Genomic DNA, 13,094 nt, shown 5'->3' with positions numbered 1-13,094 from the left:
CGAAGTCCATATGAGTGTCTCCTCCCCCTCCCCCACCCCCGGCCACGGTTAATTTTAGGACGGCCTAAGCCCTAAGGGAAGATGTCGAGTGGCCGCGCCCATTTCTATAGCGCAGCCAAGGTCATGTCCTTCGCTGCTTGAGTCAAAGGATTTTATATCTGTATTATTATTGTCTGTATTGCATTAGGATAAAGTAACTGCCTTTTGGTTCCAGAGGGTACAGCTACTATTGGTTCATTTAAGCTGCTGTATTTGGATCCTCTATCTTATTGGTTTCCTCCAAAAGGCAGCACTGTGATTGCCTGATATTGTTCCCTCCAAAATGTATCCCTTTCTAGCTAGTTCCCTGTCCCTATAAATGTAGCCTTCCTGCCCTCAGAGTCAGTCTTATTCACTTTAGTAAAGAGCTGTTACTAGAGAACTGTCTCCAGCATGTTATGTCAAGAGAGCTGAAATCACAAACCCCACGTCACAACAGCCGCGCCCGTTTCTATAGCGCAGCCGAGGTCGTGTCCTTCGCTGCTTGTTCAGGGGGAACTGCAGGGGGCGGGTTGCTCTAAGCTAGGCAAAGCGCCCGGCCTCAGTCGGAAGTTCTCCTCTTTCCACAAAAAAAGGCGCCGCTTCGCTTCCCACCCCCACCTCCCTTGGCGCTTTCTTTCCCTTTTCGCCCGCCCTTGCCAGGGCACCTGGGCAGGAAAAAAAAGGCGGGAAGCCTCGATGTGGCCTCTCCCTCACCTGGCCTACGCGCGGCGCTGGGCAAGGAAGGAAGGAGCGGCCCGCTCGTCTGCGCCGCGGGGGTGTGGGAGCTGAATCACAGCCAGCCAGCCATCGGGTGACTCACGAAGAACACACTCCAGCCAACCCTCCCCGTCTAACCTCGGACTTTCCCGAGGTGGGGGCCGGTACTATAAGAGAGAGAGAGGCGAAACTCGCTTCCGCGCCTGATTATTTTGCTCGCGCGCGATACGGACACCACACGCGCTTCGGTCGCGCAACGGTTTTTGTCTCCCCCCCCCTCTCGCTGGACGTTCGAAGGGATGGCGGGAGCCACCAAGAGCAGCCGGGCGCTGCTTCTACTCTGCGCACTGCTCTACCTGGCGCACCTCAGCTCAGGTGAGTCGAGGAAGGCGCGAGACCGTCGCAGACTTCTCGCTCTTGCTCTCTCGCTCGCTCTCCTTTCTGGAACGCTTCGCCTCACCGGGTTGCGCGGGCGCGCAATCTTGCGCCGCCGGGGGAGCCAGCCGGGACGCCGCTGGATTTTTACGTGCATGGACTTGCATAAGCTCAGTCCTAGACATGGGGAATAAATTTATTCGCCCTTTTTCCAGCCGAGCTTCTTCCCGCTTGCTTATAGTACCTGGGACAGAGGGGGTTGTGTATTAAAGGGGTGCGCTCTGTTGTCCTGGTTTGGGCAGACTGAGGCCGCAATCCTATATGCAATTGTAGAGTGGGAAGGTGCCCCGAGGGTCATCTAGTCCAACCCCCCTGCAATGGAGGAATCCAGGGGTGCCAGCTTGAATAAAAAATATTTGGGGGCCCAGGTAAGCTGCACCCCGCATAATCGATCACACGATAGGGCACAAACACAACCCCATTTGAATGGCAGTGCCCATTAACTTGGAAGGGGGCCTCCAATAATATATTGGGGCGGAAGGGACCTCAGCCCCTAGAGATGGCCCCTGTGCACAAATCTCAACTGAAGCATCCATGACATGATGGCCATCCAATCTCTTGCTTAAACACCTCCAAGGAAGGAGAGTCCTTGTGGGAGTCCATTCTGCTGTCCAACAGCTCTTACTGTCAAAAAGTTGTTCTTGGTGTTTAGTCCAAATCTCCTTTCTTGCAACTTGAATCCATTGGTTTGGGTCCTAGCCTCCGGAGCTGGAGCTACCTGGGTACAAGCTTAGGTTTTGGCTAAAAGTTTACTCTTCCCAAAGTGGGAGGATGAAATAGCGTGAAAGGTATGGAGTGTGTTGGCTGTGTTTGGAAATAGAGTCGCTTTAAGTTATTAAAGGGATGTTTATGATGCTCAAGGACAACATTTGTAGATATGCAAGCCTTTCAATATTAATGTTTTCCCGGTAGAACCTTTAAAAGAAAAATAACACAGAGACACAGGTTTTCAGGCATTTCCAACGGAGACTCAAAACAGATTATTCATACATTGTAAATGGGTCTCTGGCATCAGGTGTTTTTTTTATTTCATTGGATTTTGTGGAAAAGGTAAATCCAGTTGGAGTGGGGGAATAAGGGCTAGCAGTTTGATGCTAATGTCACGTATAAAATATGCATGCATTAGCAGCACTGATCCCACAATAAGCACCTGTCTAAACATTTCCCCCAACCCCATGTTTCAACTTTTTTCTACCTGAAATAATTTGGCAATTCTGTGGCTTAATGGCATTGTATTTGTCTAGTTCTATGTGATGTGTGACTTTGGTTCTTGTGGATATCATGGGAGTGGATATACTGGGGTACTGTCCTATACAATAAATGTATTGCTCAGAGAAGACAGTGGAATGTTGAATTTTTGGAAATTTCATGGAATCATTAATTGTACACGTCATACATCACAGATACAGGCTGGAATTATGAACTGGTTGCTGGATGCATTTTGAGCTGCTTTTGTTATAATGGTTTTGTCTGAAAATGATTAGTGAAATCTTAATATTGTAGGGGTCTTGAAATAAATATTCAAGAACAATATTTTAAACAATTTGCACTGTTAGTTGCAACAATTTTATTGACAAAATGTCTGTGCAGTCTTGCCTCACTTTCTAAAGCTAGCAAATAGATCACTGTGTTATGGTTCTTAGCTGCATCTAATAAGGGTATTAGGATACTATTCCTGCCAGTTCGCTAAATCTGAGTTTTTTTGTTCTTAATTACATAGCAATGCACTACATAAAAAAACCCAATACAAAACACTTAAACATAATCATTACCTCCTAATACCATCCTCTTCATTTTCTGAATAGTGTACAGTGGTACCTTGGGTTACAGACGCTTCAGGTTACAGACTCCACTAACCCAGAAATAGTACCTTGGGTTAAGAACTTTGCTTCAGGATGAGAAGAGAAATTGCACGGTGGCGGCGTGGCGACATCAGGAGGCCGCATTAGCTAAAGTGGTACCTCAGGTTAAGAACAGTTTCAGGTTAAGAACGGACCTCCGGAACGAATTATGTTCTTAACCCAAGGTACCACTGTATATGTGTTTTTGTTTGTTTTTATATAATTTTCTAATTTGGGTATTGATACATCTATTCTATAAGTAATTATTGTTAAATGGATATACCAAGGAGTATATGATCATTGTAAACAGACACATTATAAGAAATTCTCACAATAATTGAGGGGAAATGCATGTTATCCTTGATAATTGGGTTAAGAATTCAGTTTATGTATAGTTTTAATTTGTAGAATTACTTTTCTTGCAATTTGTTTTTCAAGATTGATGGCCCATATAGCTGAATGTAATCTGCCAGTTTTTAATGACCAAAATCTAAATTATTGCTTCTGAAGCTTGGGAACCCTCTTAATAAAACATTTTTGTCAAGCATTAGAATGGGTTTAAAGCTTGAGGGAAATCACAGACTGTTCCCAGAATAATAAACAATGTTGTGAAGCTGAGGCTGTGAGGAGCATATAAATGTCCCTGAATAGAAAAGAAATCTGACTGGAAGTGGAACATAAGTAAATGAACCTTCTCTGCATATTCAGCATTGAAAAAGGGTTATTTTGCAAAGTCCATTGAGCCTACCATCCTGTTCCCCATAGCGGCCAATCCAATCCTACAGAGAAGCTCAAATGAAGCAGGGCATGAAGTCAATACCCTTCTCCCATTGTTTCTCCCCAACAGCTGGAGGCTCCATACATCCAGCCACTTATAAGACTAACTCTCCATGAATAAATACAATGAGAGTGTGAGTCCACATTTTCCTCTGCCAAAATCTCAGGTCAGAAATAAGAAACCTGTGGCCCTCCTGGTGTTGACTCCCAGTTCCCATCAGCCCAGCTAGAATGGCTAATGACGGGGGACTATGGGTTCTTCTGGCATAGCAGCACACCATTTTTCTCTTCTTCTCTCACATGCTCTCCAAAATCTTCTCCAGAGCTGATTTTGAGGGCATGCCAGGGTTGGGGCTTGGAGATGAGGGGAGGTTCTCTTCTGCCAGCACAAATCTCTTCTGCCAGCGGTATGGAAGCATTGGACACTGCCCTGTGGAAGTTGTCGTCCAGCAAAAGGACTACGGCAATACTGCTTAGATATTTTGGGCATATCAACCATGCAGATTTGGACTGACTTAACAGTCACTCCTGTCCAACCCTGGAAACTAGTTTTGTGATAGGAATTGGGGGTCTTGGTACCATCTATAAGCTTTGTGAATGGCCATGAAACTGATAAACTGATGCATTTTGAAGTTAAAACCCTTAGCCATTTGTCGCACACAAACAACTGCAGGCCATGGGGTAAGCCATATATTGCCTGACTAATCCTTGTTGTTTTTCTACTTTTAAAGGCAACTCTGAAGTAATGAAAGCAGTCAACATTACCTGGTCATCCACCAATTTTAAGACAATACTACAATGGGAGCCCAACCCAGTCAACTATTTTTATACAGTTGAAATAGATGGGTAAGTTGAAGATAAACATGGAGATTGCTACCAAACGTCTAGCCTGGTCTTAGTGTAGTTATTTGAAAGCAAGAACAATTGGTTTCATTGACTTTGCATAAGGCTGCAATTTATTGCATACTCTCTTACCTCCCTTCACCCCCCTCCCAAAGCAAAGCCACAGTTGAGTGCAGATTTGAGGATGAAGACTTGAGATCTGAACCTTTCTAGTCCCCCGTTTAAAAAAATATATCCAGCTACATAGGCTTGAATTGTGTCCCTCTTCTCGGTGAAAAAAGTCCTTCTGATTACCACAAGGCCCTAATTAGTCTGTTTGCATATTAAGTCGAATTTATTCCTAATTTCCTTTTCTCTCCACATCCTCCTGTTGCCTCCAAGGCAAAATAAAATAAAATAAAAAATAGCAGTTTACATGTGATTAGCTTTAACATAGGTGCTTGCACATGAATATAAGTCACCATTTGGTAATTGTAGTACCGGTAGCTTTGTGCCAGTCTATCGCTGACCTGTGTAATATGCCCTGTGCTGTAAGTTGTGCATGCTCACCAGTGTCTAACCGAACTATGGAATCGCAGCAGCAGAACTTGGTACAATTGCTAATATTAGACCAGAAGTGGGAAACCTGTGACCTGCCAGATGTTGCTGGACTACAGTTGCCATCATCCCTGACTATTGGCCATGCTGGCTGTGGCTGATGGGAGTTGGAGTCAAACAACACCTGGAAGGCCACAGGTTCCCCAACCTTGCTCTAGACTCTGCATGAGTTTCAAAGTGCCTTGGCGGACACTGTTTTTCTTCTCCACTAGATCAGCTAACACAGGGACGCGGGTTGCACTGTGGGTTAAACCACAGAGCCTAGGGCTTGCTGATCAGAAGGTCAGCGGTTCGAATCCCCATTATGGGGTGAGCTCCCGTTGCTCGGTCCCAGCTCCTGCCAACCTAGCAGTTCAAAAGCACGTCAAAGTGCAAGTAGATAAATAGGTACCGCTACAGTGGGAAGGTAAATGTCGTTTCTGAGTGCTGCTCTGGTTCGCCAGTAGCGGCTTTGTCATGCTGGCCACATGACCTGGAAGCTGTACATCAGCTCCCTCGGCCAATAAAGCGAGATGAGCGCCGCAGCCCCAGAGTCGGTCACGACTGGACCTAATGGTCAGGGGTCCCTTTACCTTTACCTTTACCTTTAGATCAGCTAAGCAAAGGGAGATGGTGATCGATAAGTTTTGAAATGATTGCTTTGGGTGCTGCTTTTGTTTTGTTTTTAAGCAAAGAGAACTGGTCAGACAATACCGATGTAAATAGCATTGTACTTTGTATCTGACAAGGACTGTATGGTGGTGCTTTCTGCTAACTTTTGACAATGATGAGGTGTACATTCCGATATTACTGCAGTTAGCCAGGCATTGCCACTTACCACACTGGCATATTCCCCACTGAAATAAAAAAAAAGGTTGCCCGGAATTGTGCCTTATGTAAAATACTTACTGTTACTTTCATGATCAACATGGTATTTCTGGGGGGGGGAATGATCTAATTTTGTGCTGCACGGACCTTTGTAGTTAGCTGCTTGTCATTGCTAATATGAAATTTCATACTTAGTTATGTGTAATATCTAGGAATTACACTAAGGTTGTTAATGATTAACAATTCAGGAAGGGATGATAGCTCAGTGGAGAGTACACAGTTTGCATTTGAAAGCCAGATCCTGATATTTCCAGGTAGAACTGAGAATATGACCTGTCTGACACCCTGGAAAGCTGCTACCCATCATTGTCGACAAATACTGAGCTAGATGGACTGTTAGCTGGACTTGGTATAAGGCACCTCCCTATGTTCCAGTATATCGACAAATATATCAAAGCCATGCATTTTCCTGCTACCTACTGTGTTTTAATTAACAAAATTGCCCTATAAGTAAAGTTATTGGAAGTGGCTATTTCCTATTAATTCACAGGCGTGAAACTTTTATCTCCCTAATTATACTCTTCATTGCATATTAACAGTCACAGACAAGCTCACAGCTGGTTTTGTTAATTTGATTCGGCCTGCTTACAAAACACAAAACAGGCAAACTTCATTATAGTGAAATACTTTCATTATATGAAATATTAACTAATGCAGTGTGCTCTTGATCTTTACAGGGACCGATTAGTTCGGAAGAAGATATGCATTCACACTTCAGCAACCGAATGCGATGTTACAAATGCGCTGAAGGATGTAAAAGATGTCTACGTTGCTCGCATATATTCTGAAGTGCCAAAAAGGGACCGTGATGATTTTGATATCCCGCCTTACGAAGTGTCTTCAGAGTTTATACCTTATGCCCAAAGTAAGAAAAAAAAATTAGATCTTTATTTTTTTCACAGCATGGGGCTCTGCATACAGATTCTAAGTCTTACAAAGCGTTGAGATACTTGTCCATGCACCAGACCCGTATGAAAGTTTATATAGAGAAAGCATCCTATCTGTCCACTATGCAGTCCTGAAATTGACAGTTAAGGAACAAAACATTAGTTGTGCAGGAAATCCATGCATTAAATTCAGCTGTAGGAAGGCAAAGCTAATTTGACTGGGAGAAGCAATGGTGAGAATACTTCCTCTGCACCATTCCTCCAGTCAAAATTGCCTTTTCCTTTGTTGCTGCTGCTGCTTGCACCATGGTGAGAAAAACTGAGGACAACCCTCAGTTCCTATTGGTAGGAAAAATGGCACAGCAGAGGGAAAGATTAAACCTCTTCCCCCTCCTCCATTTCAATTAAACTGGCAATGCCCTCACAGCACACACATGTTGTTTAAATAATGCTGAGATACTAACGCACATAAGTGGCTGTATAATGTGTGCTTTCTCACTAGACCAACATACCTGGGATACTATTTTGGTCCTGCGTTTTGTACCATAACTTGCAGAGTTTGTATCGTAGGATTCTTGTTGATGTACATTGGTTCTTATGCAGACAGGCATGCCAACCATGGAGCAAGGAGACATAGCCAAGTTCTCCCTCCCATACAAAAGATGCCAAACAGTGTGTCGCCTTTCATTTCTCTCTTTCTGTTGTTACTAATAACATCATGATTTATGACACACTGTGGTGCACCGCATTGTAAGTGCTTGTATGGCAAGCAGATCAGTCTTCAGGTCAAGTTTTGTGACAGGAGTGGGGAACCTCAGGCCCAGCGACCAAATGTCACCCTTTTAGACCTAACTGCAGATTCTCCCAGGCCCCACACCAGCTCTGCTATGTACCCTCAAGTGTTTTTGCCTGGTGAAAATGTGTCCTTGTGATCATGCTTCTCACTTTCCTGAATGGGAGAGATGGATATGTACTGTAGAAACCTTTTATTTTTGTGTAGCTGAAATGTAGCCTACTGTGAAAAGTGAACACTGTTTAAATTGCTCTGCCTGCTCCACCGGCATGTGGCCCCTGGAAGGCTGCCTATGAGAAAGTGTGGCCCTCAAGCTGAAAAAGGTTTTCCCCTTGCCCTTCTCTATGATGCCCTCTAAGTCAGGGCTGTCCAACTACCAAGAGACTGCGATCTACTCCCACTATTAAAAAAAACTGGCAGTGATCTACCCATTGGATTGACCAGAGTTAGGCCTCCCCTAAGTCATCTCCTTAATTATGCCATGAGAATATAGCGCAGCAAAGCTTTACAGCACAGTCCTAAAGGTTACTGTGGATGTTTGGTAATAAAACCTGCTAGGAAGTGCTTTCTGCTGGGGATAACCTGGACTGAAATTCCCAGGTGCCAGAAAAGGTTATTTATCCATGTATGCAACAATTGGGGCCCGTGTTTTCTTAGTCCCAAAATGTAAAGTGAGCGAAGTAACTAAAGAGGATTGGCAACTTAAGTTGACAGAATATGCACAACTTGCAGATCTAACATACATAAAAAGAGAGCAAGAAGAACATATGACTAAAGAAGATTGAAAAACATTTTTTGAGTATATGGAAAATAACTGTACAGCTGAAAACGCTGGCAGCGTTAAAATAAATTCAACAGAGTAAATAATCCTTGATGGATGTAAAAGTGGAAAATTGATTTGAATGGTTACAGTAAAATATGCAGGGATGTATAATATGTAAAATGAACCATAGAAAGAGAAGAAAGGAAGTCATTGGATATTTTAAAGTTTGTAAAATGTTTATTTGAAATTGTAAAACAGAAAAATTAATAAAAATTATTAAATTTGTAAAAACCCTGCTCAGAGTTGATTTTTAATCAGTACAAAAACCACTTCTCTTCTAGCTGAGATTGGCGTGCCAACAATTAAAAGTTTTGAACAAAAAGAGAGAACTTTGAAAGTGGAGATAGCAGATCCTCTAACGCCTTACAGATTTGAAGGAAATGGAAGCTTTCGAAGTATTAGGGACATATTCAAAGATGATCTAGAATACACACTGTACTATTGGAAAGATCAAAGTACAGGAAAGGTGAGCATCTGTTTTCAATCTACCAAGTCTTTAATTTCCTTAATGTTTAGAATAAGTACAAAGGACAAGTTGGCAATCTAAACCAAATTTCTACTTAAAAGAAATGAACTATAGCCTTAAAAAGAGTTCAGTACTGTACTTTAATATTCTCGTTGGAGGCTCGTCTCCAAGTCCCCCAGTCATCTGAAGTGTAGCGCTATTGAAGAGAGGGACTTTCAGTGGCAGCACTCTAATTTTTGGAATGCTGTCCCAAAAGAAGTTTTCCTGGTGCCTAGTCTGGTGGAATTTGCTCCCACAAGAGATAGTGATGACCCCTGACTTGGATGGCTTTAAAATATGACCAGATAAATTCCAGGAGGATAAGGCTATGTTCTTCCTCTGCTGTTGGAGGCAGTATGTCTTTGAATGCCTATTGCTGGAAATCTCAAAGTGGGGGAGAGGTTCTGCTTTTGCGTTTCTCATAGATATAAGCTTAGAAAAGAATGCAGGACTAAATGGGATCTTTTTAGGTTATTATTATGCCTTTCTAGCCCTAAGTAAATACCTTCTTATCTTTACAGACTTTCAGATTAGTATTGGTCTGTTTTTATTTGGACGCAACTTTTGCAGAGCTGCTGCTTTTAGCTTATTTCTTATTTTATCGTCAATGTGCCCTCATATTATATTTCAATGGTATAACCCTGCAATCTCTATTATTTAATCCATGAAGTTCATGCCTTTGCATAAAAAGTTAAAAGGAGACCAAAGTTAACATATATTTATCTTCTTTTGTTTTTGATGTTAAAAATTTAATCCGTATTAAGTACTGTATTAACCTTTGTCATATTGCAAAAAGGTTAATGTTAGGCACTTAAAAGTAGAGGCTGATGCTAATACTCTTCCTTAAATTTGTTATACATTTACAAACAGATCTATCTTTATCTTAACCTAGTATATTTAAGTATTTGAAATATGTCGAAAGCTGCTTTAAAGAAAATTGTGTTTCCAAGGTTACCTTCATTAGTACCAAATGCACAATTTTATGAACGTCAAACATTAAACATACAGTTCAATTTACAATGAAACAATCAGTTTAAACAAACCCAGTACAACGAAATTCAACTGTTACCAACCACCAGCAGCATACAACTATTAACTTCCTGTTCCTACAACCACTTTTTATTTATTTAATGATATGACTATTAAGATGAAAGTACCTTTTCTCCTTTGAGCCTTTAACTTACTATGTACTTTGGACTTGCATAAATCTGTATTCAGTGTGAAGAACTATATTACTTACAAATACATCTTCAAATACTTTTTTCTGACTATAGAAATCGGAAAACACAAAAAGCAACCTCTTTGAAATCAGTATCGACAAAGAGAAGAACTACTGCTTCTATGTTCAAGCTACTGTTCCGTCACGCTCAACAAACCGTAGCAGTCAAAAAAGCAGTGTAAAATGTACTAGTGTTAGAAGAGACGAGCTGGATGGTATGTATCAAGACACCACAAACTTAGCCCTTGGTATATAAATCATTCCTATCAAATTACTTTAAGCCCTTGCTGATGGATTTCAGTTTAGACTGCTTTCTGTGAAAGCTGTTGCACAGTGTAGGGCATTCACTGTTTTACCTATTTCTTGCTGCTGCAAAGTTGGCACTGCAGATAGTCAGAAGTAGTTTCCTTTCCCAAAATTGTTTTCATCTGGTCACTTCCTTCCTTTCACAAGGATTGTCCACGTTTTCCCCCAAGAGCCAAATTCATATCCAGAAGTATCACCATCCCAGGAGAGCTTTATCACTCATATATGCCACAAAATTCCATACTATTTCCCAATGCAAAACATCTAAGGCAGGCATCCCCAAACTTCGACCCTCCAGATGTTTTGGACTACAATTCCCATCTTCCCCGACCACTGGTCCTGTTAGCTAGGGATCATGGGAGTTGTAGGCCAAAACATCTGGAGGGACACAGTTTGGGGATGCCTGATCTAAGGCATACGTATGTTAAATACGTAGCACAATTCTTTGTAAGCTTTAATCAGAAGCAAATCCCAATGAAACTTGGCTGCCATGTCAATGTGCATATGGTTAAAGCCTTAAATGTGGAGGACCTGAAAGTCCTAGAAGGGGTGTATCACGTTGTTCTGAACATGTACGCAGGTTCTAACCAACTTTTGAGTCCTGCATTGGAGCAAATCTATGTTGTTTGTTTGTTTAAGTATGAAGTGGTTTCATAAAAAATACATCCTGCTTGGCAGAAGGACTGATTCCACATTAAAGGGGTGTGGGCTTTTTTTTAAAGGACTACAGACCAATTAGACGTCACAAGAATGATGCAGGCTGCTTGGTTTAAGCAACAAACATGGGGAGCTATGTTAGAGAAGGGTTCAGTTCCATTGACCGCATTGTGTATCCCATGTTAAAACACCAGCCCTGCTTTATATATGATTGTTATAGACACATAATTAAACTAATGTGATGCCCTGCTTAGGACTCTTAAGATGTTAGCATTCGAGAGAAACAGCTCCACATATTTCAGGTTTGGAATCCAGATTAGTTTTATTCTGAAAACACAGCCAATAGCTGTTGGGTGAAAAACATATCCTTGAACTGACTTTTTCTTTTTCTTCTTCTTCTTCTCCTCCAGGTCTTGAATTAGAAGTAATTCTTATAATAGCAGCTGTTGCGGTTGGAGTCGTTGCTCTAATTATTATTTTATCTGTGGTTGTATATAAATGCACAAGATCAAAGCCTGCAGCAACAAAAAAAGAGAGTGTGCCCCTAAATGCATAAGGGGGAGAAACACTAAAGACAAATCGGTGTTATTGCTACAAAGGTGACAGCTCAGTCAGTAGAGCATGGGACTTCTAATCTCAGGGTTGTGGGTTCAAGCCCCAAGTTGGACAAAATATTCCTGTATTGCAAGGGTTTGAACTAGATGACCCTTGTGGTTCCTTCCAATTCTACGATTTTATAACTCCATAAGAAATTCTACCTGTGGAAGCAATAAACACAGACCCTTCAATCAAGGGGCATTTGTTGTTTCTGTGAAACATTTATAGTTAAAACACTATTTTAAAAACCTGTTTTATTCGGCAGCAACTGTGATAACTTGTTTTAAAATGTGTTAGCTGACAGATATGGTGAAAATACTACTGTTTCTTTTGCACTTTGGGTGTATATTTAGATTGGTGGTTCTGGGTACATTAGCTGGTACGGGTTATAAGATGCTGTAAGTGTAAGGAAAGGGTTTTACACTCTTGCCAGACTTTATATAATGTGTTATGGTGCGAATAACATAGAACATTAGAATGTTCCAGATCCAGGTATGTGCTGTAAAGTTTGAAAGTTCTGAAACTGACCCCAAAGTTGATGACCAACATTATTGGCATCCGCCTTGAAATACCTGAATACGTACAGGATGTCATACCTGTTATGTATCAGGATTTAGCACTTTAAATTTATACTGATTATTAACTGCGGGACAGAGACAAAATTAACTTTAAAATGGTGTATGTCTATAAACAAAGTTGATGTAATTTGAGATTCTTTGTGTTACTATGTACAATCAATGTTATATTTATGATTTTTATGAATGGGTGTTTATTTTTGTATATATTGCACTAACTTATTATATCTAATTTTTACAGAAATAAAGGTAAATGGGAATAATGGAAAATTCTTGTTTCTTGAATGGAGGGAGGGTTTTTCATCGCCAGATGCTAAATGATTATGGCTTAACGGCATGTTACTCATCACTGTACATTTAATCTCAACAAGGGCTCCACTTGCAGGCTTACTGCGGAAATGCATGGGTTGCATACAAGTCTATTTCTACTCTGGGTAGACCTACTGAAATTAATGAACTGAAGTTAGTCATGCCCATTAACTTCAAAGAGTAGGACTAGCATTGGATAGAACCACATATATAATTAAAATAGAGAATAGAACAGAACCAGAATAACAAACTTGGCTGTGATTTGATTACTGTAACAGATGGATTCTCCCTTTTTTAGTGGTATAATAAAAAAAACTGCTGGCAC

The 13,094-nt window shown here is 41.3% G+C and overlaps 2 protein-coding genes across 2 annotated transcripts in view; one reads left to right on the top strand and one right to left on the bottom strand.

Moving 5' to 3' along the window:
• SLC44A3 (solute carrier family 44 member 3) overlaps nt 1-993 on the bottom strand; it is a 102,182-nt gene extending 101,189 nt beyond the window's left edge. Inside the window, exon 1 of the mRNA XM_088673152.1 lies at nt 736-993. The gene's annotated coding sequence lies outside the window, so the exon portion shown is untranslated. The remainder of the gene's footprint in view (nt 1-735) is intronic.
• On the top strand, nt 953-12,730 carry F3 (coagulation factor III, tissue factor). The gene is made up of 6 exons (XM_088673154.1): nt 953-1,113; nt 4,523-4,637; nt 6,776-6,963; nt 8,883-9,067; nt 10,381-10,540; nt 11,699-12,730. The coding sequence occupies exons 1-6, from the start codon at nt 1,038-1,040 to the stop codon at nt 11,842-11,844; spliced, it is 870 nt and encodes a 289-aa protein (XP_088529280.1). The 5' UTR covers nt 953-1,037; the 3' UTR covers nt 11,845-12,730.
• Nucleotides 12,731-13,094: the final 364 nt, after the last annotated feature.

This window comes from Zootoca vivipara, chromosome 7 (genome assembly GCF_965207765.1).
Source record: "Zootoca vivipara chromosome 7, rZooViv2.hap1.1, whole genome shotgun sequence".
In the NCBI taxonomy this organism is placed as follows: domain Eukaryota; kingdom Metazoa; phylum Chordata; class Lepidosauria; order Squamata; family Lacertidae; genus Zootoca; species Zootoca vivipara.
This window is presented reverse-complemented; position numbering and strand designations above follow the sequence as displayed.